Raw genomic sequence first — 24,077 nt, forward strand, 5'->3', positions numbered from 1 at the left:
GTGGTATGGAAACAAATATAATAAATTTCCATGGATTAGGAAGTGTCAAAACAAACGATGACACTAATTGAATGAAATTTTACTCCATTATGTAAAGCAATAGGTATGATGAATCTTAGGAAGCTTGGAAAGACCTGTTTTAAAGTGAAGCAAACAGACTTAAGAAAACAATATTAAATTGCAACTATTTATTTATTTATTAGAGCTTTTTATTTTCAAAACATATGATGGATAATTTTCAACATTCACCCTCACAAAACCTTGTGTTCCAAATTTCTTCCCTGCTTTGTCCCCCTTCCCTCCCCTAGATGGCAAGTAATCTAGTATATGTTAAACATGTGTAATTCTTCTATATGTATATCCACAAATATCATGCTGCACAAGAAAAATCAGATCAAAAAGGAAAAAAAATTGACTCTCAGCATAATCAATTTATTGGATAGACTAGCACTGACCAAGAAATTGGGTCTATAATCTCTCTCAATGTCCAAAGTCTTGGAGTAAGGCCACCAGGTCTTTAAAACTTAGGTTAATATTACATAATTTGGATCTTCCCTGGCAGAGAAAAGGAAACTTTGATTGATAGATATTTTAATGAGGAGATATATTGAGAATTCTTAACTCTTCCCTATTACTTTATCATGGGATTAGTAGAGGGAGGAGATCTAATCCTCAAGGAATACTGATATAGTAGAACTTTCAATAGCAATATAGAACCCAATACTTTACAAGAAACCCCATGCTACCTGGCATGATGTTGTCACTTTAGGAATGTAGCATTTGGAAGTGATATGACACAATCCTCGAGAATGCATGTGAATGCATGTAATGTCTTTATTCCAGTAAACTGTCTTTCAAGTATGTCTGTTTTGTTATCCAAATTGGGGCTACAATCTTGCACCTGGACTCAAGCAATGAGCACTTCTTAGTTTCATGAAAGAAGAAAGGGAGTTGTTGCTAGCCTCTATTACCAGGCTTCCCACAAAGCATGTGAACCCTAATCCCATGATGTTGTTTACATCTGTCATTCTATTTTTTGTTCTGAACTTTTCCCTCTAACAATTTTCCCTACAAATTTACCTGCTTGCTTCCTGTTCTTTGCTATTTTCTTCTTTTAGAATTTGTTGTTTTAATTGGCATTTACAATTATAATAAAACTTTGCCTTTAGACTTAGAAATTATCTAAATCTCCAGATTCTTTTTTGGGATACCTGTGACACTGGTCTGGAATCCTAAAATATTTGGAAGATCACCTGCACCCTTGCATTCCAACAATAGTATGCAACTGGGAAAAGTGTGTTAGCTTTCTGATGCACCTAATTATGATCTTTTCTTACTTTTAAGGAATGCTAGTTGCTTTGTAAGCTGACTGTAGAAGTCGTGGCTAGGAAAACAAAAACTATATCAGTTTTCCCTCCTGCCCCTTTATTTGACCACTTCCTTAAAGACCAAGTCACTCCTAAAATTTTTTTTTCTGTTCAATGAACATTTAAGCACCTTCTAAATGCCATGCTGGGGTAAGGTGCTTTGGAAACAAAGCTCCTGACAGTTCTTGCTCAAGAACCTTATTTTTTTTTCTTTTTCTTTCTTTTTTTTTTAAGTTTTTAAATTTTAAAACATACACATAGTTTTCAACATTCACCTTTGCAAAATCTTGTGTTCCAAGTTTTTTTTTTCTCCCTCCATTCCTCTTCCTCTCCCTTCCTTTCACCCCATCCACTTTCTTGGATGGTAAGTAATATAATATATGTTTTTTTTAAAGTGCAATTATTCTATACATATTTCTGCAGTTATCATGCTGCACAAGAAAAACAGATCAAAGAGGGGGAAAAAAAGTCACTCTTAACTTTGATGAGGAAAGGCAAGGACAGGACAGTAGATCTCTGAGGAGGATCTAGCCCAAGCTAGATTACTAGCTATATTATTGCTACATTTACCCTAGAAGCTGTACCCCCTTCAATAGGACCTGAGATCAGATCTCATTTTGCCATCCTGTAACCTTGGGAAAATAATTAATCTCTATCTATAAAATGGACAGATTTTACTAGGCAAACTCTCAGCTCTAAATCTATGATTCTATGATCTTGGGTTTACCTCATTCATTTTCCTTTCTGTGGCACTCTAATGTTGTTATCAAGTAATCAACATAATTTTTCTTAAGTTTTGTTAAGGCCTAATTCAGGCCAATTCAATGATTCAGGCTCATGATTCAAATGAAAAAAAAAATATTTATGGATCACAAGTTAAATTAAAAATTACTTTCCTTGTAGCAAAAGACTAAAAGAATATAGTTGCTAAAAACAGATGCTACTTCCTTCTGCAGCAACATTAGGTCAATAAAACATCTTGAAAGATTGCTCTGCCAGATGTCAAGAACAGCAATTCCCCAAAGACTGGTCTTTCAAGCCAACAAAATCTCTTTTAGCGCCTCATTGCTCTTCTTAAAGGAAAATCATCCCACTCTGCATAAAATAAATGTTGTTCCCACCACAGGTAGCAATGAATTTGGAAAGGTTCAAGGTTTAGACACTATCTCAATCCTGTGGGAAATGGAGAGATAAGGTGAAGAAGTTACAGGAATGTTTAAATTCTTTTTCTGTGTTTTATTATTCATTATTTCTATGTCTCTGTGACCTGCATAAGTATGTTGTGTATTAGCCAATATTTACTTAAACTTTAGATATATTTACTTGGCCTGAAATGATGACATTTATCACTATTCAATATTATCAATATTTAGACTATTAGTTAAATGCTGTTAGCTTAGTAATCGAAATTTTAAAGGTCTGTTGGCACTCATGTCTAACATTCAATTAAGGGGAGAGGGCACCTATTTCTCAATGCTCCCCAATTTATGATGTAATCCTTTGTAACAGAAACCTTCCATTCCAATCTCTCCAAATAGCAACAACCAATTAGATGCCTCCCCCTCCTCTTAACAATGCTCTCTTCCTTGTGATGTAATCTCTTGTGTAAAAGCTATGTATCTTTACTATTTCTTTAGCCCTCCTACCATGAGCTTTCTCTTTCTTATCTTGTGATGGGAGGGCTCATACTCGAGAAGTTTTTCAAAAAATAACTTTTCTGCCTTGTACTGAGTGATCTCTGAGTAGTTATTTTGGGTAAGGGTCTTCTACATCCCTCACAATCCCTTGGAGAAGCCATAACATTTTTCTAAGTCCACAAACCTGATTTTTCTCTGCATAGTTTATCCAGAGAAGGTATCAGACCTAAAAATGTACAGTGAACTAGCAAAAACTTGTATTCCCTTATGAAATGTGACAGAATTTATTGCTCAATAACTTAATAACAAACCCAAACAAGAAAAAAAAATCGTGGTTCAACTTCATTGTATTACTCCAGCACAGAAAAACTTGTCTAAAAGCAGAAAACTTGGGAGTTGAGGTGGGGGAGGGGAACATAACAAGAAATCAGTGTTGTTTTCAGATAGTTCAATAAATGTTAACCAAAAAAACTTCATTTCACTATTTCACTACTTCAATCCACTAATGTTTATTAGGTGCAAAACACTAGGCTAGGCATTTGAATATAAACTGCTCTTTGAGTGTAGTGTTTTGAGTGTAAACTGCTCTACTAGTGAGAGCAGGAGTCAGAATACATAGATAAATATATAATTATTTGAGGAGAAATAAATTACAGACAACTTCAGAACTGGGACCGTTTTGTGGAGGATGTGTCATCTGAGATAAATTTTGAAGGAAGATAAGGATTCTGATAGCTGGAAAAAATTGTCTACCTTTCATTTCAATTCTAAATCCTATAATTTTTTTTTCTAGATGTTTGTACTCCCTCTTCCTTTATCCCAGGCAGTTAGATCACACATAGAGACCCAGCCATTCATCTTTCACGAAAGTTTAAGTCAGTACTTAGAGTTCCCACTCTGGGGATTTTTCCTAGTACTTAATTTATATTCATCTGTGAACTACCATCTTCACCTGCCAGTTCTATCTCTGTCATTTCACTCTCTTAATTTCTTCCCTGACACCTAGTGTCCCTCTGTTTTCTCTCTTTTCTAGTGGTTATGGGGGAGGAGGGGAGGATAGTATGGTGAAAAAGCTGAGTTCCTGAATCTTTGAAAATTTGGGTTTCAGGCCAGATCTCAGTCTCTGGTGATCTTGTACCTAAATATCGTTAGGCTGAGTAAAGAGAGTCTCAAATTCCACGTTTTCTCTCACTCTACAAAAGGTTGGATTTCCGGGTTGCCAGTTTTCCAGAGTGAGACTACTTTAAAGACTTTAAAGAGTAGGCGCTAGGTTCTGGGAACCTCCCTGACCCGCCCCCACGGTTTTACTTCCGAAACAGTCCTTTCCCTGAAGATGCAGAAGAGATAACCTTTTGCTCTCACACTAAGGGACGAATCTGAGATAAGCTAAGGTTTTTGTCTTCCTGAGCTCCCCGGAATTCCTGATTCCTAGTAGCTCTTATTCACTCAATTCTAATTTTCTCCTTCTTCCATTCTGGACTTTATCCGCAAGCTCCAGTATGGTTTCGCAACTCTACCGCTGTGACAATTTTACCTGGGTGGAGAGCGGGAGCTCCTCAGCGATCAGCGGGATGCTTTTTGCTGCTGGGTTACTGGGCAATGTACTGGCCCTGATATTGTTGACCAGGCCCGGGTTACGGTCCTGCCCTCCGGGCTCTCCTCCCTCAGTCTTTTACATTCTGGTGTGGGGTCTGGCTGTTACAGATCTTCTGGGCAAATGCCTCTTAAGCCCTATGGTCTTGGCCACCTACACGCAGAACCGGACCCTGAAAGAATTGGTTCCAGGCTCCAGAAATGTGCTGTGTCAAGTTTTTGCTTTCTTTATGGCATTTTTCGGGCTCGCGTCCATGCTTCAGTTATTGGTGATGTCTCTGGAATACTGGCTGTCACTAGGATATCCGTTTTTCTACCGACGACATGTCACTCTGCCCAGAGGGGCGCTAGTGACGCCTGCGATGGGAGTATTTTGCCTCTTTTTCTGCTCCCTGCCGCTGGTGGGCTTTGGAAAGTACGTGCAGTACTGCCCAGGAACTTGGTGTTTCATACAGATGGCAAGTGAGCAGCGCTCTTTGTCAGAGGTAGGCTATTCGATTCTGTATGCTACATTAATGGCGATGCTCGTCTTGGCCACGGTACTATGCAACCTAAATACCATGTGGAATCTCTATGGAATGCACCAGCGGCTCTCCCAGCTTCCTCGCTCTGTGTCTAAGGATTTAGCTGGATTCAAAGGAAGAGAGGAATCAACTCAGGCCCTGCAGCCTCTTGAGGCATTGGACCACTTTTTGCTACTGGCAATCATGACAGTGCTCTTTACCGTTTGTTCTTTGCCCTTCATTGTGAGTAGCTTCTGGGCAAGGGTGACAAGGAATAAGGTCCTGCCACAGTTCCTTTGCTCTGAGGGGAATAAGGCTGAAGAGAGAGCAGTATGGGCATTCATTAGAGCATGGGGAAAAGGTTTGGAAGTATCTATCCTTAAAAGATGTGGTGGGTGAAAATCGCATTTCCCAGAGCAGTCTCTTATCTTTTCTCTGATTCTCCAGAGAAAAGAATCAACTTATAACTCGAAGTTTTGAGGGGTTGGGGGGAAATATGGAGGAGATAGGAAGCTAGCAAGAGAATCTCTTTCCCCTTGCCTCTATCCCCACCTCCAATCCATCATTGGAATGCATCCTTGAACACCCAAGAGCAGAAATTTCATTCTTTTTTGATAGGCCAAGACATTCTCAAATATTTTTTGAGGCACCAAACTTTGCCTTCCCATTTTATAAACTGCTGAAAAATGAGGAAATGTCAACAGTATAACTGATTGTTCTTCCTTAGGGTATTAATAGAGAAAGAAGAGAAGGAAAAAATCTGAAGCTTTCCCTAGTGAGCTGCAAAGAAAGATGATAGAATCATAGATCATAGCTGGACTTACAGGTCAACTAATATAACTCCTTTATTTTACAGATGAAGAAACTGAGGCCCACAGAGTTAATATAAATATTAGGCAGGACTTGAAAGTAGCTCTTTTGAATTCCTTTTTACTATACCATTTTGGTACAACATAGAGTTCTGATTTAGACCTGGAAAGAACCTTAAAAGAGATAATTCTAGTCCAACTCTTCAAAGAAGCAAATTGAGACTCACAGAGGCAAGTGACATGCAGGATTAAATATTAGAGCTGACTTTTGAACTCATTCTATGTTTTCACATTTTTTAATAGACCTAAATTTGAAACATAGCATTTCAAATATTTTTAGAAGCTATATATTTTGTTCCTGTCTTAGTCCTAGATTATATTCATTGAACTCTGTCCTACTGAGGCAACAGATCTTGCTTCCTCCCTCCCTCCTTCCTTTTCTCCATTCCTTCCTTCCTTCCTTCTTTCCTCCCTCCCTCCCTCATTTCCTTCCTCCTTTCCTCCCTCTCTTCCTTCTTTCCTCCCTCCCTCCCTTCTTTCCTTCTCCCGGTCTCCCTCCCCTCCTTCCTTTCTCCCTCTCTCCTTCCTTCCTCCTTCCCTTTGTTCCTCCATCCCTCTCTTCCTTTCTCTCTCCCTTTTTCCTTTCCTTCCTCCCTCCTTCCTTCTGATGAGGGTGTGGGATGGGGCAGAGATGGGTCTGCAGTTCCTCTGTCTCCAAAGTTCTATGGGCGGGTCCGTGGCGAAAGAATTCGCCTACTCAAAGCTGTGATAAGAAAGGCTTTATTGGTTAAAAAAAAATGCCAAGATGTCTTGACGGGCAATATCAGCTTCAAGAGAGAAGTAATATTGCAAAGAAACATAATCCGAAAACTTTATACAGAACAGGATAGTTAAGAATACTTAAGTTTGTATCTGAAAAGGCTTTTCCTGCTTCCAGAGGATATGGAGAAGTTTGTACAACAAAGGAGTTCTCCAGAGACTGTAAGTCCTTTTAAGTTTGTATAAGAAAGGAGTTCTTCTCCAGAGGATGTAAGGTTTTGTTGGTGATTTTACATACTGGGATGTCTGGTTTCGCTCTCATCACTTTCTCCCTCTCTCCCTCCTTTCCTTTCTTCCTCCCTCCTTTCTTCCCTCTCTCCTTCCTTTCCTTCTTCCTTTCTTCCCTCCTTCCCTTCCTCCATCTTTTCCTTCCTCCCTTCCTTCCTTAAAGGGAAAAAAAATAATAAAAAAATAAATTTTAAAAAAAAGGCCATTCTTTGCCTCATTTTTTCTTACCTAGCTTTAATCCCGAATGGTCAAATACCTCAGTCAAACTGAGATCTGTTAAAGACCTTATCTTAAAAAGGCCAAAGCCTTCCATTGTATCCAGGGCCATCTTCAGTTATCCTGATTTTTATCTGGTCACTGGACCCATGTGGTTCTGGAGGAGAAAATGAGGCTGGTGACCTTGCACAGCTCTTCATATCCATATCCATATTCATATTCAATTCACTTCCATGTCATGACATCATCTTCTTGATATTATTCATGGTAGTAGTCTTCAAGAACAAACAATTCACTAAACAACTGCTTTCCTCCTGAATTACTTTACCTTTGAAAAGATATTTGCCAGTTGAAGGGCCAGCACTCTTAAAGAATGATTTTTGTAACAAAATATGATAACTGTTCTACATCTTCTTCAGGAAAACAATATATGTTAACCAAGCTGCCAAGCCTGATGGGGTGCATGAAAAGGTTAATTTGTGTACACACTGAGGAATCTTTGGGAAAACTGTCAAAGATAATTAAGAAACCAAGTGTGGTATGATCTTTTTTTCCTCAGATTGGTTTGCATCTGTGAAAATCATATTAAGATGTCTTCCTCTGCCAATAAATAAATCCTAATTATATTAAATCCATTACAGTAGAAACAGAATTCTTTTAAAAATTGGAGGAGAGGGTTAGTGCTCTGTAAAAGTTAAATCTTTATTTAGTCTTATACAAAATGCAAAGATCAGAATTTTGCAAAATGTTCTGAACTAGAAAATTTGAATCCCGAGTTAGGATATTATAATGAAGAAAGCGCTTTGCTCTCTTAATTTAGTTTTCAAGATTCATCACCAAGTAAAAATATTAAATTAAGGGGAAAATGAGATCTCTCACAGTTGCTTTTGAAGAAAAAAATAGACAAGATTAACAATGATGACTAGAAAGAAAAGAAAGAATTTCTAAGTCAATAAAAACCATTTATTAGGCCCCATTCATTAAATGTAGGGAAAACTTGATAGTTTTATAACAAATATGTTTAGTTAAGTGTCTTTAAAGTATATAATAATAAGAAAATTCACAGATTTACGAATTCACACAATTTCCTACTGCAACTTGAATCAATAGGGAAGTTAGAAATTAAAAAAAAATTTTTAGAGGCAAAGAGTATTTTATAAAAACAATGTTTTCTAGAACTGATTATCTTGCTCAAAATTCAGTTATTAATATTTGCTACAAAAATTACCTTGTATTTACATATGTTATTTTTCTTGTTATTTTTGTAATCTAAATTCTACTTCCGAGTTTTAAAAATAGTATTAGTAGGTTTCTTTTACCCAGAGATGTTTCAAACATCTTTTTATAAGGAGCTTAGGTAACAATAATTAGGAAGTATATTCCTTTACTTTTAAAATTTTTGAAAATTTACTTTTTAAATTTTAAACTTAACTCCCCTCCCCTAAAAAGATGATCATTTCCATATATACAGAAAAAGATAAAAAAGGTTGTATATGAAAAAGTGTGTTTCCATTTCATTCCTCTGGCTCAAAGAAAAAAAAAAGCAGCATATAATAAATTTCTCATGCCATTTTCAAAACTGCCCTATTTATTTGTCTGTGCTTCCTCCTGAACTTTCTTCTTGCTCTTACATGAATTTTAAAATGATGAGGTTTTTTTTGGTTTTGTTTGTTTGTTTGTTTTTTTAGGTCTCACTGCCTTGCCTAAGAGACAATTATTTTTTTTAAACTTTATAATTATAAATTTTTTGACAGTATATATGCATGAATAATTTTTTATAACAGTATCCCTTGTATTCATTTTTCCAAATTTTCCCTTCCCTCTCTCTATTCCCTCCCATAGATGACAGGCAATCCCATACATTTTACATGTGTTACAATATAACCTAGATACAATATATGTGTGTAAATCCAATTTTTTGTTGCACATTAAGTATTGGATTCCAAAGATATAAGTAACCTGGGTAGATGGACAGTAGTGCTAACAGTTTACATTCACTTCCCAGTGTTCCTTCTCTGGGTGTAGTTGTTTCTGTCCATCACTGATCAACTGGAAGTGAGTTGGATCTTCTTTATGTTGAAAATATCCACTTCCATCAGAATATATCTTCATACAGTATTGTTGTTGAAGTGTATAGTGATCTTCTGGTTCTGCTCATTTCACTCAGCATCAGTTCATGTAAGTCTCTCCAAACCTTTCTGAATTCATCCTGCTGGTCATTTCTTAAAGAGCAATAATATTCCATAACCTTCATATACCATAATTTACCCAACCATTCTCCAATTGATGGACATCCATTCATCTTCCAGTTTCTAGCCACTACAAAAAGAGCTGCCACAAACATTTTGGCACACACAGGCCCCTTTCCCCTCTTTAGTATTCTTTGGGATATAAGCCCAATAGTAGCACTGCTGGATCAAAGGGTATGCACAGTTCGATAACTTTTTGGGCATAGTTCCAAATTGCTCTCCAGAATGGCCAGATTCTTTCACAACTCCACCAACAATGCATCAGTGTCCCAGTTTTCCCACATCCCCTCCAACATTCATCATTATTTTTTCCTGTCATCTTAGCCAATCTGACAGGTGTGTAGTGGTATCTCAGAGTTGTCTTAATTTGCATTTCTCTGATCAATAGTGATTTGGAACACTCTTTCATATGAGTGGATATAGTTTCAATTTCATCATCTGAGAATTGTCTGTTCATATCCTTTGACCATTTATCAATTGGAGAATGGTTTGATTTCTTATAGATTAGGGTCAGTTCTCTATATATTTTGGAAATGAGGCCTTTATCAGAACCTTTAACTGTAAAAATATTTTCCCAATTTGTTACTTCCCTTCTAATTTTGTTTGCATTAGTATTGTTTGTACAGAAACTTTTTAGTTTGATGTAATCAAAATCTTCTATTTTGTGATCAATAATGATCTCTAGTTCTCCTCTGGTCATAAATTCCTTCCTCCTCCACAGGTCTGAGAGGTAGACTATCCTCTGTTCCTCTAATCTATTTATGATCTCATTCTTTATGCCTAAATCATGGACCCATTTTGATCTTATCTTGGTATATGGTGTTAAGTGTGGATCCATATCTAATTTCTGCCATACTAATTTCCAGTTTTCCCAACAGTTTCTTCCGAATAATGAATTTTTGTCCCTAATGTTGGTATCTTTGGGTTTGTCAAAGATTAGATTGCTATAGATGTACTCTTTTTTGTCCTTTGTACCTAATTTGTTCCACTGATTGACTGGTCTATTTCTTAGCCAGTACCAAATGGTTTTGGTGACTGCTGCTATATAATATAGCTTTAGATCAGGTACACCTAAACCACCTTCATCTGACTTTTTTTTCATTAATTCCCTTGAAATTCTCTACCTTTTATTCTTCCATATGAATTTTGTTGTTATTTTTTCTAGGTCATTAAAATAGTTTCTTGGGAGTCTGATTGGTATAGCACTAAATAAATAGATTAGTTTGGGAAGTATAAACATCTTTATTATATTCGCTCGGCCTATCCACGAGCACTGGATGTCTTTCCAATTATTTAAATCTGACTTTATTTTTGTGGCAAGTGTTTTGTAATTTTGCTCATATAATTCCTGACTTTTCTTTGGTAGATGGATTCCCAAATATTTTATACTCTCAACATTTGTTTGGAATGGAATTTCTCTTTGTATCTCTTGCTGTTGCATTTTGTTGGTGATATATAAAAATGCCGAAAATTTATTTGGATTTATTTTGTATCCAGCAACTTTTCTAAAGTTGTGAATTATTTCTAATAACTTTTTATTAGAATCTCTGGGGTTTTCTAAGTATACCATCATATCATCTGCAAAGAGTGTAAAATGATGTTTCAAGAGACCCCTCGTTTTATTGCATCATTATCACTCTTACATCATTACTTTTAACCCAATCCCATTCTCCACAATTAAAAATTGAGAAAAATAAGACCTCATAACAAAAAAGCATAGCCAATATAAAAGAAGCCATATAGTGACCATGTACAGAAATGTGTATCTCTTTCTGCCCTTTATCTCTTTTTCAAGAAGTTAGGAATATTCTTCTTAATAGGTTCTCTGGAGAAAGAATTCGTCATTGCATTTATTAGATTTCTTAAGTCTTTAAAAGTTGTTTCTCTTTACAATGTTGCTGTCCCTATATAAATTATTCTTCTAACACTTTTCATTTTACCTTGTGTCAATTCATAATACACAGGCTTCTTGGCAATCATCTTTTCATTCTTCTTGACATTGCAGTAATATTTTATTACATTTATGCATATATCACAATTTGTTCAACTATTCACCAAATGATGGGCTGTTCCATAGATTGTAATTCTTTTATATTTCTTTTTTCCTCTTTTTAATACTCAGTCCAGGAACAGGAATTGATTTTGCTTGCTACTCTTCTCTCCTTGGTAGGTTTCTGCTTCTCATTCTTTCTCTATATCTACTTGGTTCTCTTGAATTTGATGTATTTCCATAATAACATCTCTCTCTGTGTTTATGTATGAGTGTGTGTGTGTGTGTGTGTGTGTGTGTGTTTGTATTCTCTGAACGTAGATAGTGTCTCTCTTTATAATTAATTTGGATATTTTAGAAAATCAAAATAATTTATTTGTTCAAAGTTTTTTTTTAAACAATATTATTGTTACTTTATATAATATTCTCTTATGTCATTCTATATAATGTTCTTTTAGTTCTTCTCATTTCACTCTTCTTTATTTCTTCTCATTTCACTCTTCTTTATTTCATGGAGGAATTTCTATATTTTTCTAAAATCATTGAGCTTATTATTTCTTCTTCTAGCACAATAGTATTCAATCACAATTATATGCCACCACTTGTTCAACCATTCTCCAACTGATAGTCATCCTTGCAGTTTCAAGTTCTTTGCCACTACAAAGAGAGTTGCTATAAACTTTTTAGAACATAAGAGTTCTTTTTCTTTTCCCCTAATCATCTCTGGAAACAGAGCAAGTACTGCTGTTAGTTTAATAACTCTCTGGGAATAATTCCAGATTTCTCTTCAAAATGCTTGGATTACTTCACAATTTCACCAACCATGATCTGGTGTTCCAATTTTTCCACAATTTCTCCAATATTTGTCACTTTCCCCTTCTATCATTTTAGCAATCTGGCAAGTATAAAATGATATCTCAACATTGTTTTAATTTGTATTTCTCTAATCAGTAATGATTTGGAGCATTATTTTTCACATGACTATAATTTGCTTTGATTTCTTTTTTTTGGAAAATTACCTGCTCATATCATTATAAGATGGGGAATGGGATGTTTTCTTATAGGTTTGACAGAGTTCCATATATATATATATATATATATATTAGATATGAGACCATTATCTAATATACTTATCCATAAATTTCCCCTCCATTTTCTTCTTTCTTTCTGATCTTTGTTATATTTGTTTTATTTGCATGAAACATTTTTAATTTAATGTAATTGCAATTATCTATTATACACTAGTTTTGCTCCCTATCTGTAGTTAATTCATAAATTATTCACTTACATAATATATTCCTTATTCTTCTAATGTTTTTGCAAAAAAAAAAATTACTTTATATATAGGTCATGTATCTATTTTGACCTTATCTTGGTAAATAGTATAACCTATTGGCCAATTTCTGCATAAAACTTTCCGAGTTTTCTCAACATAATTTTTTAAAACAAATAATGAATTCTTATTTTTAAATCTCAACTCTTTATACTTGTCAAATATAAGGTTTTTTGTTTAATTGCTGCTGTAAATTGCATGTCTACTTTATTCCATTGGTCTGTCTTTCTGTTTCTAATCTGGTTTCTAATTTGTTTCTAATCCTGTTTCTAATTGCCAGATAATTACTTCCTTATAATATAGTTTAAGATCTGGTACTGCTAGACTCCTTATGTCATATTTTTTCATTATTTCTGTCTATATTCTTGACATTTGGTCAAGAATTTTGTTATGACAGTAAGAGAAAGAGAAATTCTATTTGAAATAACTGTAGATAATGTAAAATATTTGGGAGTCTGCTCAAAATCAAGTTTCACTATTGACTATGTGAGTTTCCACAGAATTTGGTTAGTTTTCCACTAATCAGTGTAGGAGACTTGCATGCATTTTGTGTGTGGGAGGCCATGAAAATTATTCTTTCATCCATTTATTTTTCTTTTTAAGTTGCCTTGCTTTTGTGCCTTAATTATTGTGCTATTTGAAAAAAAATTGTTTTCACAAAAAATCAAGAATATAAAAAGAAATAATTTTAATTTAGTAAAATTTTTGGCACTTTAATTAGATGCCATTGTACATATATATGTAAATTAGTTTGAATAAAATTGTCATTTTTTATTATATTGGCCCTACCTACCCATGAACAATTGGTATTTCTCCAATTATTTAAATCTAATTTTATTTGTATTGAAAGTTTTAAATAATTTTGTTTATTTAACTCCTGTATTTGTTTTGGCAGGTGTATTTATATCTATTATGAATAATGTGTTGGATATCTCAGGAGTTGCAGTTGAGTATTAGTCATGTTATGTTTAGTATAAACCTGATATCACCAATTCGGTTATAGAGAATAGCTTGTAGGGCAGCAGGGTTTGCATTGGTTCATCCATATTTTGTACTGTCTAGTGTTATTTTAAATGGGATATTTTTATCTCTTCTTGCAAAGTTTTGTTTGTGATATGTAAGAATGCTAATGACTTATGTGAATTAATTTTACATTCTACTACTTAGTTAAAATTATTGTTTTAACTAACTTTTTAGCAGCATCTTTGGGATTTTAGAAGTAGTTTTTATCATCTCACTCCCTATTCTGATTACAGAAATTCTCTCTTTTCCTTTTATTGCTGTTGCTAGGATTTTCAATAAAATATTGAATGATATTGGTGATAATGGGCAGTCTTGTTTCACACCTGATCATACTTTATTTCTATTATAAATAATGTTTGCTAATAATTTTAGATAAATGTTTTTTGGGGATCAGTTTGAGAAAAAAATCCATTTATACCAATACTTTCAAGTATTTTTTAATAAAAATAAGTATTGAATTTGATCAAAAACATGCAAAAAATACACCTATTAACATAAGCATAATTTAAAAGTTTTTTATTATTTATATAATCAATTATGTTGTAGCTTTCTTTATCTTAAACCATCCTTACATACTTGGAAAAATCCCATTTGATCATAATAAATAATTTTTTGTAATGTATTGTTGCTATTTTTTAGCTAGTATTTTATTTAGGATTTTTTGCATCCACGTTCATTAATGAAATTGATCTTTAATTTTCTTTTTCTGTTTTTATTCTCAGTGGTTTAGGTAGCAGTAACATATTTGTTTAATTAAAGGAATTTGATAGGATCCTTTCTTTATTATTCCAAATAATTTATTAATATTGGAATTAGATTATCTTTAAATATTTGATAGAATTCACTTAATCCATCTGGTCCTGGTGCTTTTCTCTTGGGAAGCTTGTTTAATTTCTATTTCTAAAATATGCCTATTTAGATTTTGTATCCTCTTCTGCTAATATAGGCAGTTTATATTTTTGTACGTGTTCTACTTCACTTGAGTTGCTAAATTTAATGGCATATTAATGGGCAAAATAATTCTTTGTAATGCTCTAATTTTATCTTCCTTAGAGGTATATTCACCTTTTTCATTTTTAATACTAGTGATTTGATTTTCTTCTTTAAAAAATATAAATTAACTAATTGTTTATCTATTTTATTTGTTTTTTCATAAAACCAATTCCTAGTTTTATTTGCTAATTCAACAGGTTTTTTTCCCTCTCAATTTTATTAATCGCATCTCTAATTTTTAAGATTTCCAATTTAGTGTTTTAACTAGTGATTTTTAATTTGTTCTTTTTTTAGTTTTTAAAAATTATATACACAATTTGTTTTTCTTCTTTTTCTATTTTATTGATGTAAGAGATATAAATTTCCTTTAAACACTGCATTTGATGTGTCCCATAGATTTTAATATGTCTCCATATTGTCATTTTCTTTAATGAAATTAGAGATTATTTCTATGATTTCTTTTTTAGCCCACTTATTGTCTAAAATTAAGTTGTTTAATTTCCAATGAATTTTTAAAATCTATTTTTGGGGTCTCTTATTGAATATAATTTTATTTCATTATCATCTAAAAAGGACACTTAATATTTTTGTTTTTCTGATATTAACTGTAAAGTTTTTATGTACTAATATATGGTCAATAGAAATGATCAATCCATGAAAATTCACAGAATGCTGAAAAAAAAAGGTGCATTCTTTTCTATTTCCACTCAGTTCTCTCCACATATCTATCATACCTACTATATTTAAAAATCTATTAATTTCCTTAATTTCTTTTTTATTTATCTTTTTGGATAGATTTATCAAGTTTTAAAAGAAGATCAATGTCCCCTACTGTAATAGGACTATCCATATCCTTCTAATCTAACTTTCCTTTTAGATAGTATAGTATGTAGTGCATATAGGTTTAGTATTGATGGTTCATTGTCTATGGTACCATTTGTTAAAATGTAATTACTCTGTTTTTCTCTTTTAATTAAATCTGTCTTAGACATAATTCTGCTTGAGATCACAATTACTACCCGTGCTTTTTTTGTATCAGCTGAAGTATCATAAATTCAACTCTAATCCTCCATTTTATCTGGGTATATATCTCATTTTAAAATGTGTTTCTTGTAAACAATAGATTGTTAGATTCTGATTTTTAACCTATTCTGCTAATTATTTCTATTTTATGGAAAATGGAATTCATTCCATTCACATTTAAAGTTTTAATTGCTCTATGTGAATTTCCATCTTCTTTTTACATTTTCCTTCTCAACTTCTTTGTTCACCTTCAATTATCTTCTCCTCTTACCCTCTAATTCCTTATTTTACCTACTCCATTAAAATCATATTCCATCTCTATTCACCCCACCCTCCTAATTTTAATCTATGCCCTGCTTTTAAAGTTCCTCTCTCAACCTATTCATAAGTTATCCTACCTCTCAAGAAGTTCAGAAGATATCTAAACTTCTTCAGATATATAGATATATTTTTTTCCTCTTCAAAATAGATGGTTTCCACCCAGAGAAGGAACACTGGGAAGTGAATGTAAATTGTTAGCACTACTGTCTATCTACCCAGGTTACTTATACCTTCGGAATCTAATATTTAATGTGCAACAAGAAAATTGGATTTACACACATATATTGTATCTAGGTTATACTGTAACACATGTAAAATGTATGAGATTGCCTGTCATCTAGGGGAGGGAATAGAGAGAGGGAAGGGAAAATTTGGAAAAATGAATACAAGATCCAAGAGAACTCTGAAGGACTAATGATGAAAAATGGTATCCATTCTCAGAGAAAAAACTGATGGTGTCTGAATACAGAGTGAAGCATAGTTTTTAAATTTTTCTTGAATTTTTTTGTCTATGTTTTCTTTCACAATATAACTTTTTGTGACATGTTTTACATGATGACACACATATATAATCTATCTTGAATTGCTTGCCTTCTCAATGAGAGGTCAATATGGGGAGGTAGGAAGGGATGAAATTTGGAACTCAAAGTTTTAAAACAAATGCTAAATTTGTTTTTACCTATAACTGGGAAAAATTTTAATACTAAATAAAAACAAAAAAAGAATAAAATAATACTATTGTTAATAATTACTAATATTAATAACATTTTTGCATATCATAAGTAAACTGTTTTCCCTTAATTAATGCCTTACAATTAGTCTTTTATGATTTCTTGATATTTCTTCTTGATCATTTATGTCAAAATTTCCATTGAATAGTGGCCTTTTTTATTACAAATATCTGAAAATCTTTCATTTCATCAATTGTCACTTTTTAAAAATTCAGTATTATATTCAGCTTGTTGTGTAAATTATTCTTGGATGTAACCCCAGCTTCTTTGCTCTTTGAAATATAATATTGCAAGATTTGTAGTTTTTTAGTAGAGACTATGAAGTCTTGTAAAATCTTGATTGTTTTTTCTGCAGTATTTAAATTGTTTTTTCTTTCTGTGGCTTTTTTTTTCCCCCTGAGGCTGGTGTTAAGTGACTTGCCCAGAGTCACACAGCTAGGAAGTGTTAAGTGCCTGAGACCAGATTTGAACTTGGGTCCTCCTGAATTCAAGGCTGGTGCTCTATCCACTGCACCACCTAGCTGCCCCTCTGTGGCTTTTAATATTTTCTCTTTAACCTGAGAATTTTGAAACTTGGCTATTACATTTCTGTAAGTTTTACTGTAAATAAATTCCTGTAATTTTTTTCTTATAGGAGTTCTTTCAGGTGGTGATCAGTAGACTTTTTCTATTTCTACTTTATCTTCTTTCTAGAGTCTCAGGGCAATTTTCTTTAATAATTACTAATAATATTGTTATCAAGATACTTTTTTTTTAATCATAATTTTCAGGTACTCTGACATTTATTGTAATGTTTCTTGATCTGTTTTACAGATCAGTTGTTTTTTCCCACTGAGATGTTTCAGAGTCAATACTGTTTTTTCCTAGTGTTATTATATTTTGATGTCATATGTCATTTGGTTAAATTTGTCTAGTTTAGTTTTCAAGAAGTTTGCTTTGAGCTTTTTTCTAATAAGTTAACTTTTTTCTTAATTTTTTTAGGGTTGCCTTTATTTTCCCCCTAATTTTCCCTCATTATTTGATTTTTGAATTCATTTCTAAATTCTTTCAAGATGTCTTTTTGGCTTTGTGACTATTTGACATTACTTTTTTTAAGAAAAAATTTATGTTTTTTAAAAATTTTTTTATTTTATAATTATAACTTTTTTTTGACAGTACACATGCATGGGTAATTTTTTACAACATTATCCCTTGCACTTACTTCTGTTCCGATTTTTCCCTTCCTTCCCTCCACCCCTTCCCCTAGAGGGCAGGCAGTCTTATATATGTTAGATATGTTACAGTATATCCTAGATACAATATATGTGTGCAGAACCGAATTTCTTGTTGCACAGGAAAAATTGGATTCAGAAGGTAACAATAACCTGGGAAGAAAAACAAAAATGCAAACAGTTTACAGTCATTTTCCCAGTGTTCCTTCTCTGGGTGTAGCTGATTCTGTTCATCATTGATCAATTGGAACTAAATTAGATCTCTTTGTTGAAGATATCCACTAACATCAGAATAAATCCTCATACAGTATTGTTGTTGAAGTGTATAATGATCTCCTGGTTCTGCTCATTTCACTTAGCATCAGTTCATATAAGTCTCTCCAAGCCTCTCTGTATTCATCCTGCTGGTCATTTCTTACAAAACAGTAATATTACAAAACATTCCTATACCACAATTTACCCAACCATTCTCCAATTGATGGGCATCCATTCATTTTCCAGTTTCTAGCCACTACAAAAAGGGCTGCCACAAACATTTTGACACATACAGGTTCCTGTCCCTTCTTTAATATTTCTTTGGGATGTAAGACCAGTAGTAGCACTGCTGGATCAAAGGGTATGCACAGTTTGATAACTTTTTGGGCATAATTCCCAATTGCTCTCCAGAATGGTTGGATTCATTCACAATTCCACCAACAATACATCAATGATCCAGTTTTCCCACATCCCCTCCAACATTCATCATTATTTTTTCCTGTCATCTTAGCCAATCTGACAGGTGTGTAGTGGTATCTCAGAGTTGTCTTAATTTGCATTTCTCTGATCAATAGTGATTTGGAACATTCTTTCATATGTGTGGAAATAGTTTCAATTTCATCATCTGAAAATTGTCTGTTCATATCCTTTGACCATTTATCAATTGCAGAATGGCTTGATTTCTTATAAATTGGAGTCAATTCTCTATATATTTTGGAAATGAGGCCTTTCTCAGAACTTTTAACTGTAAAAATGTTTTTCCCAGTTTGTTACTTCCCTTCTAATCTTGTTTGTGTTAGTTTTGTTTGTATAAAAGCTTTTTAATTTGATGTAATCAAAATTTTCTATTTTGTGATCAATAATGATCTCTAGTTCTCCTTTGGTCACAAATACCTTCCTCCTCCACAAGTCTGAGAGGTAAACTATCCTATGTTCCTCTAATTTATCTATGATCTCGTTCTTTATGCCTAAATCATAGCTTGGTCTGTGATGTTAAGTATGCGTCCATGCCTAATTTCTGCCATACTAATTTCAAGTTTTCCCAGCAGTTTTTGTCAAATAATGAATTCTTATCCCAAAAGTTGGGATCTTTAGGTTTATCAAACACTAGATTGCTATAGTTATTGATTATTTTGTCTTGTGAACCTAATCTATTCCACTGATCAACTAATTTATTTCTTAGCCAATACCAAATAGTTTTGGTGACTGCTGCTTTATAATATAGTTTTAGATCAGGTACAGCTAGGCCACCTTCATTTGATTTTTTTTTTCATTAATTCCCTTGAAATTCTTGACCTTTTGTTCTTCCATGTGAATTTTGTTGTTATTTTTTCTAGGTCATTAAAATAGTTTCTTGGGAGTCTGATTGGTATAGCACTAAATAAATAGATTTGTTTAGGGAGTATTGTCATTTTTAATTATATTCGCTTGGCCTATCCAAGAGCACTTAATGTTTTTCCAATTATTTAAATCTATCTTTATTTTTGTGTTTTGTAATTTTGCTCATATTATTCCTGACTTTCCTTTGGTAGATAGATTCCCAAATATTTTATACTATTGACAATTATTTTGCTATTGGATTTTGTTGGTGTTGATAATTACTTTTCAAAATAAGAATTTTTTTTTAACCTTACTATCTTCCTCTGAATATGAATCCTGATATTCTTTTACACCAAAGTAGCTATCAATAGTCAGGTTATTTTTCTTTTACTTACTCATTTTTGTCTTTAATTTGTCCTATTTTATTTTTAGTAGCTTTGTATTATCTTTTTTAGTTTTAATCCAAAGTTGTGGGTAATGTTGCTCTAGGTCTTCCTTATTTTTTTCTGAATTCTGTTTGGGAGCTCAACCTGAGGAACTTTTTCCTCCACTAAGTTGTAGCCATATTATCCCCAAAATGTTTTTGCTCCATGGGCCACAACACTCACAGTAGCTGTGTTAGCTTCTCCTACCCTGTAGCCATAGTGTAGGCATCTGCAGGCCTGGCAGTTCTCAAGAACTACTTCAGTTTTCCCTGACTCAAGTATCTGCTGTTCCTTACATAAATGTGTGTGATAATTAAGTTCATGAAGTGAAATTTCATGATTTTCTGTCTGTTTGTGGAGAACCTGGAAATTTGTGACCACCATCTTCCCAGAGTGTTTCCAGGTTTTGCAGCCATCCCAGTATCAAGAGTATTTTAGCGACTTCCTTACAAAGTTTTAAGATAAGGAACCGGAACTCCACAGTTTGAACTTTAAGGAATTAGGAATAATTGATAGGAACTGGTATACTTGCTGTTCATTAAAGGAAAAACTAGATGCACAGTAGTGGAATGACCTCCTGCAGTAGGAGGGATGTTCCCTATAAAGGGCTGAAACTCTAAATTGGAATCATTTTTGCATTGGAATCCGACAACCTAGCACTTATGGCTAATTACCTATTGGACAATACTCTATTAGCATATGCTTGGAAAAATGGCCCTTCTCAATATTCTATGTTGGCTCCATCTTTTGGTGTGTACAGATAAATCGTAGGAGGGATTAGAGGGGTGGAATAAGACAAGCCAGAGTCACTTTGGGGAAGAACGAGGGGAAGGGAAGTCAGTAGGTGGAGAGCTTGTGGCTGTTTTGTCCATCTCCTTTATTCCTCCCCCTAAAGACAAAGGACTTGGTGATCCTGACTCTGGCTGATCCTGAGGTTAACAGGGAGCTAACTTGGACTTCGCAGTTCCCCTTCACCAAAGCTTTTCATCAAAGCCATAAGTAGCAAGTACAGAGAAATACCTCAGATTGCAGGAAACAAGGGTGTAGGAAAGAAGAAACTCCAGGATATCTCTCTGTGAATGTTGGGGGGAGGAGTAGAGGGGGGGGGGCAGAAATCCTAAGATCTCATTCACCAGAGAGTGTGGGAGGCCCTCAGAATCCTATATTTCTATAACAGCCCTTTGCATGTAGTAGGCATTTAATAAATGTTTGTTGAATTTAATTTAATTTAAATAAATCTGATTCTGTAAGAACAAAAATACCTGCCTTTTGTCCTGTTCCTAGAGTCAGCATAGGGTAACGGAGAGAGCTCTAAATGAACTTGTAGTAGAGAAGACTTGAATATGAATCTTGCCTCAAACTTTCTGGCTGTGGGACCTTAACTACTTTGGACCTCAGTTTCTTCTTAGTAAAATAAGAAGTTTCTCTAATGAACTCTAAACATTCTTACAGATCTCAGTCTGTGATTCTATTATCCCTCTCTATTGCAATTCCATATGAATGAAAGTAAAAAAACCCACAAAACCCAGCAATTATTAATGTGCCATACAGGCTTACTCCTAGAGAAAAGTAATATTGCCTAAGTATGTATGTATGTAAACATAAATTTGTAAACAATTCCAAATAGTTTCTAGATGTCATAATGGATTTTTTTTTTCTTTTCAAAACAGATTCGTGCCTATTTTGGAGCATTTACAGTTGGCAATAATAGAAATGTTACACTGGAAGAAAGAGAAGACCTCAGAGCCTTGAGATTTCTATCTGTAAATTCAATTGTGGATCCTTGGTTTTTCATCATTTGCAGGACATCAGTATTTCGTCTTTTTTTCCACAAGCTTTTTAGAAGGCCTCTTATTAATGGAAATTGTTGCAACTACAATTCTTGCAAAAAAGATGCTGAATCCAACCAATGATATCATATGCATATTTACATGGTAAAAATGCTATTTTAAATCATCACTAAATCAAGTCCTTAAACTATATCTCACATATTTTTATATTTTCAGGGGTGCTTGAGGATATTAATTGCAAATGTCACTTTGGAGTTATAATATATAGCAGTTTAGTGCACTTTCCATTTCCTACTGTTGAGGTTCAGAAGGAGACCCCAAGAGGTTGGGGTTGCAGATTGGTATTGCAGGTGTCTCAAAAGAATTTTTAGGCTTGAACTCATCTCTAAGTGAAGGGGCAAAGTTTATTATAATTGTAATGCCAATTGAAGTGGGCTAAATTCCAAAAGGATTTCAAAGAACCTAGAGATAAAAGATAAATTTATAGGACAAAGTTAGACTAGATCTTCATGTTATTTATTTGCTAATTTTGTGGCTTACAGGTAGGTTAGAGGACTGGGTCTATTTACTATTGTCTCAGGAACTTGATTATCACTGACCAACAGATTATTTATCTAACAGTCATTAGGGAAAGGAACTAGGGAAGGGGAGGAGATTTATAGCAGAGGGTGTGGATTGAAGGAGGTGGTAGTAAGAAGCAAAACATTTTGAGGATAAACAGAGTAAAAGGCAGAGGGAAGTAGGATAAATGGGGGCAGGAACAGAATGGAAAAAAATGTACAGTTGTTAATAATGTTTGTGGAAGAAAGGTTATAGCAAGTTTTCTTAATGAAGGCCTCATTTCTCAAATATATAGAGAACTAAATACTTTTATAAGAATACAAGTCTTTGGGACTTTCGGCCAACGTGGCAGAGAGAATACACACCTCTATCTAGCTTCCTTCTTACCCTCTGAATACTTTTTTTCATGAGACGGCCTCGGAATTAATGCTTGACAGAAAAAACCTACAAATACATTACCAACAAAAGATATCTTCAAATTTCACCAGGAAAGGTCTGTTTTTGCTCATGGATGGGGACGGTTAGACTGCGCAGACTGCAGTCAGGCAGTGAGTGAATGTAAGGCAGCTCACACTGAGCAGACTGGAAGGGGCAGGGTGTAGTTGCAGCCAGTGAAAAACTTGCCAGGAGAACTTTACTCAGTGTGAACTTCTTTGCCCTGGCAGCAAGCCAGTAGATCAGGAGAAAAACTATGAACACAGGGGGTAAAGATCTCAATCCAGAAACACTGGGGTCTCTTGGGACCTGACCACACCCACCCAACACCCAGGTGACTGCTGCAGCACCCTCTCAGAGTCTCGGAGAGTGGCCACTGTGCAGGCAGTGCAGCCACTGCTGCTTCATTGCTACCTCCCGTAGTCTAGAGAGGAAGCTTGGTAACACCACACTACCCAAAAGCAGATCGCATTTACTTTTTTTTGTTTGTTTTCTTTGATTCTTTTTTTGTCAAACTGAGCTAAAAACTAAAGCATTCTCTAAATATAGATAGCTTCTATATGGATAGAGAGCAGACTTCAAACCCTGAGGAGACTAAAAATAAATTGTCTCCAGATGAATCCCCAAAGGGGGATATGTCTGGTTCCCACAATACAAGGCTCTCATAGAAGAAATTAAAAAGGTTCTTACATAAGAGCTAAAAGAAAAATGGGGAAAGGAAAGGGAAGTTTGGCAAGAGGGTTGGGATAAGTCATTCCACTCATTCAAAGATAGAGTGGATAAAGAAATCAAAGCCCTGAAAAACAGAATTAGTGAATTGGAAAAGGTAAAATATTCCAAGGAAAACAGAATTAGTGAACTAGAAAAAGAAAATAGCTTTCTAAAAAATAAAATTGGTGAAATGGAAAAAAATTCCATAGAACAAAACAACTCACTTAAAAACTCAATTGGACAATTACAAAAAGTTATTTTAAAAAGTGAATGAAGAAAATAATTCATTAAAAATTAGAATCGAACAAATGGAAATGAATAACTTGAGGAGACCAAGAATCAGTCAAGAAAAACAAAAAAAAAAAAACAAAAAAAAAAACAAAAAACAAAAAAAAAACGAAACAATGGAGAAAAATGTTAAACACCTACTTGGGAAAACAACAGACCTGGAGAGATAATCTGAGAATAATTGGATTTCCTGAAAATTATGATGGAAAAAAAGGAGCCTAGATACTATTTTCCAGGAAATCATCA

The 24,077-nt window shown here is 34.0% G+C and overlaps 1 protein-coding gene across 1 annotated transcript; it reads left to right on the forward strand.

Annotated features, from left to right (window-relative positions):
- The first annotated feature begins 4,384 nt into the window (after window positions 1-4,384).
- Window positions 4,385-23,346, forward strand: PTGDR (prostaglandin D2 receptor). Its single transcript, XM_074285125.1, has 2 exons — window positions 4,385-5,343; window positions 21,717-23,346. Exons 1-2 carry the CDS (start codon window positions 4,504-4,506, stop codon window positions 21,957-21,959), a joined length of 1,083 nt encoding a protein of 360 aa, XP_074141226.1. The 5' UTR covers window positions 4,385-4,503; the 3' UTR covers window positions 21,960-23,346.
- Window positions 23,347-24,077: the final 731 nt, after the last annotated feature.

The sequence above is a fragment of the Sminthopsis crassicaudata genome, chromosome 2 (assembly GCF_048593235.1).
Source record: "Sminthopsis crassicaudata isolate SCR6 chromosome 2, ASM4859323v1, whole genome shotgun sequence".
NCBI classification, from domain to species: domain Eukaryota; kingdom Metazoa; phylum Chordata; class Mammalia; order Dasyuromorphia; family Dasyuridae; genus Sminthopsis; species Sminthopsis crassicaudata.

Bases quoted from the DNA above. Each gene is read 5' to 3' on its own strand.
- PTGDR (XM_074285125.1), top strand. From the start codon at position 4,504: ATGGTTTCGCAACTCTACCGCTGTGACAATTTTACCTGGGTGGAGAGC. The intron at 5,344-21,716 runs GTGAGTAGCTTC...TTTTCAAAACAG, and splicing joins TTTGTTCTTTGCCCTTCATT to ATTCGTGCCTATTTTGGAGC.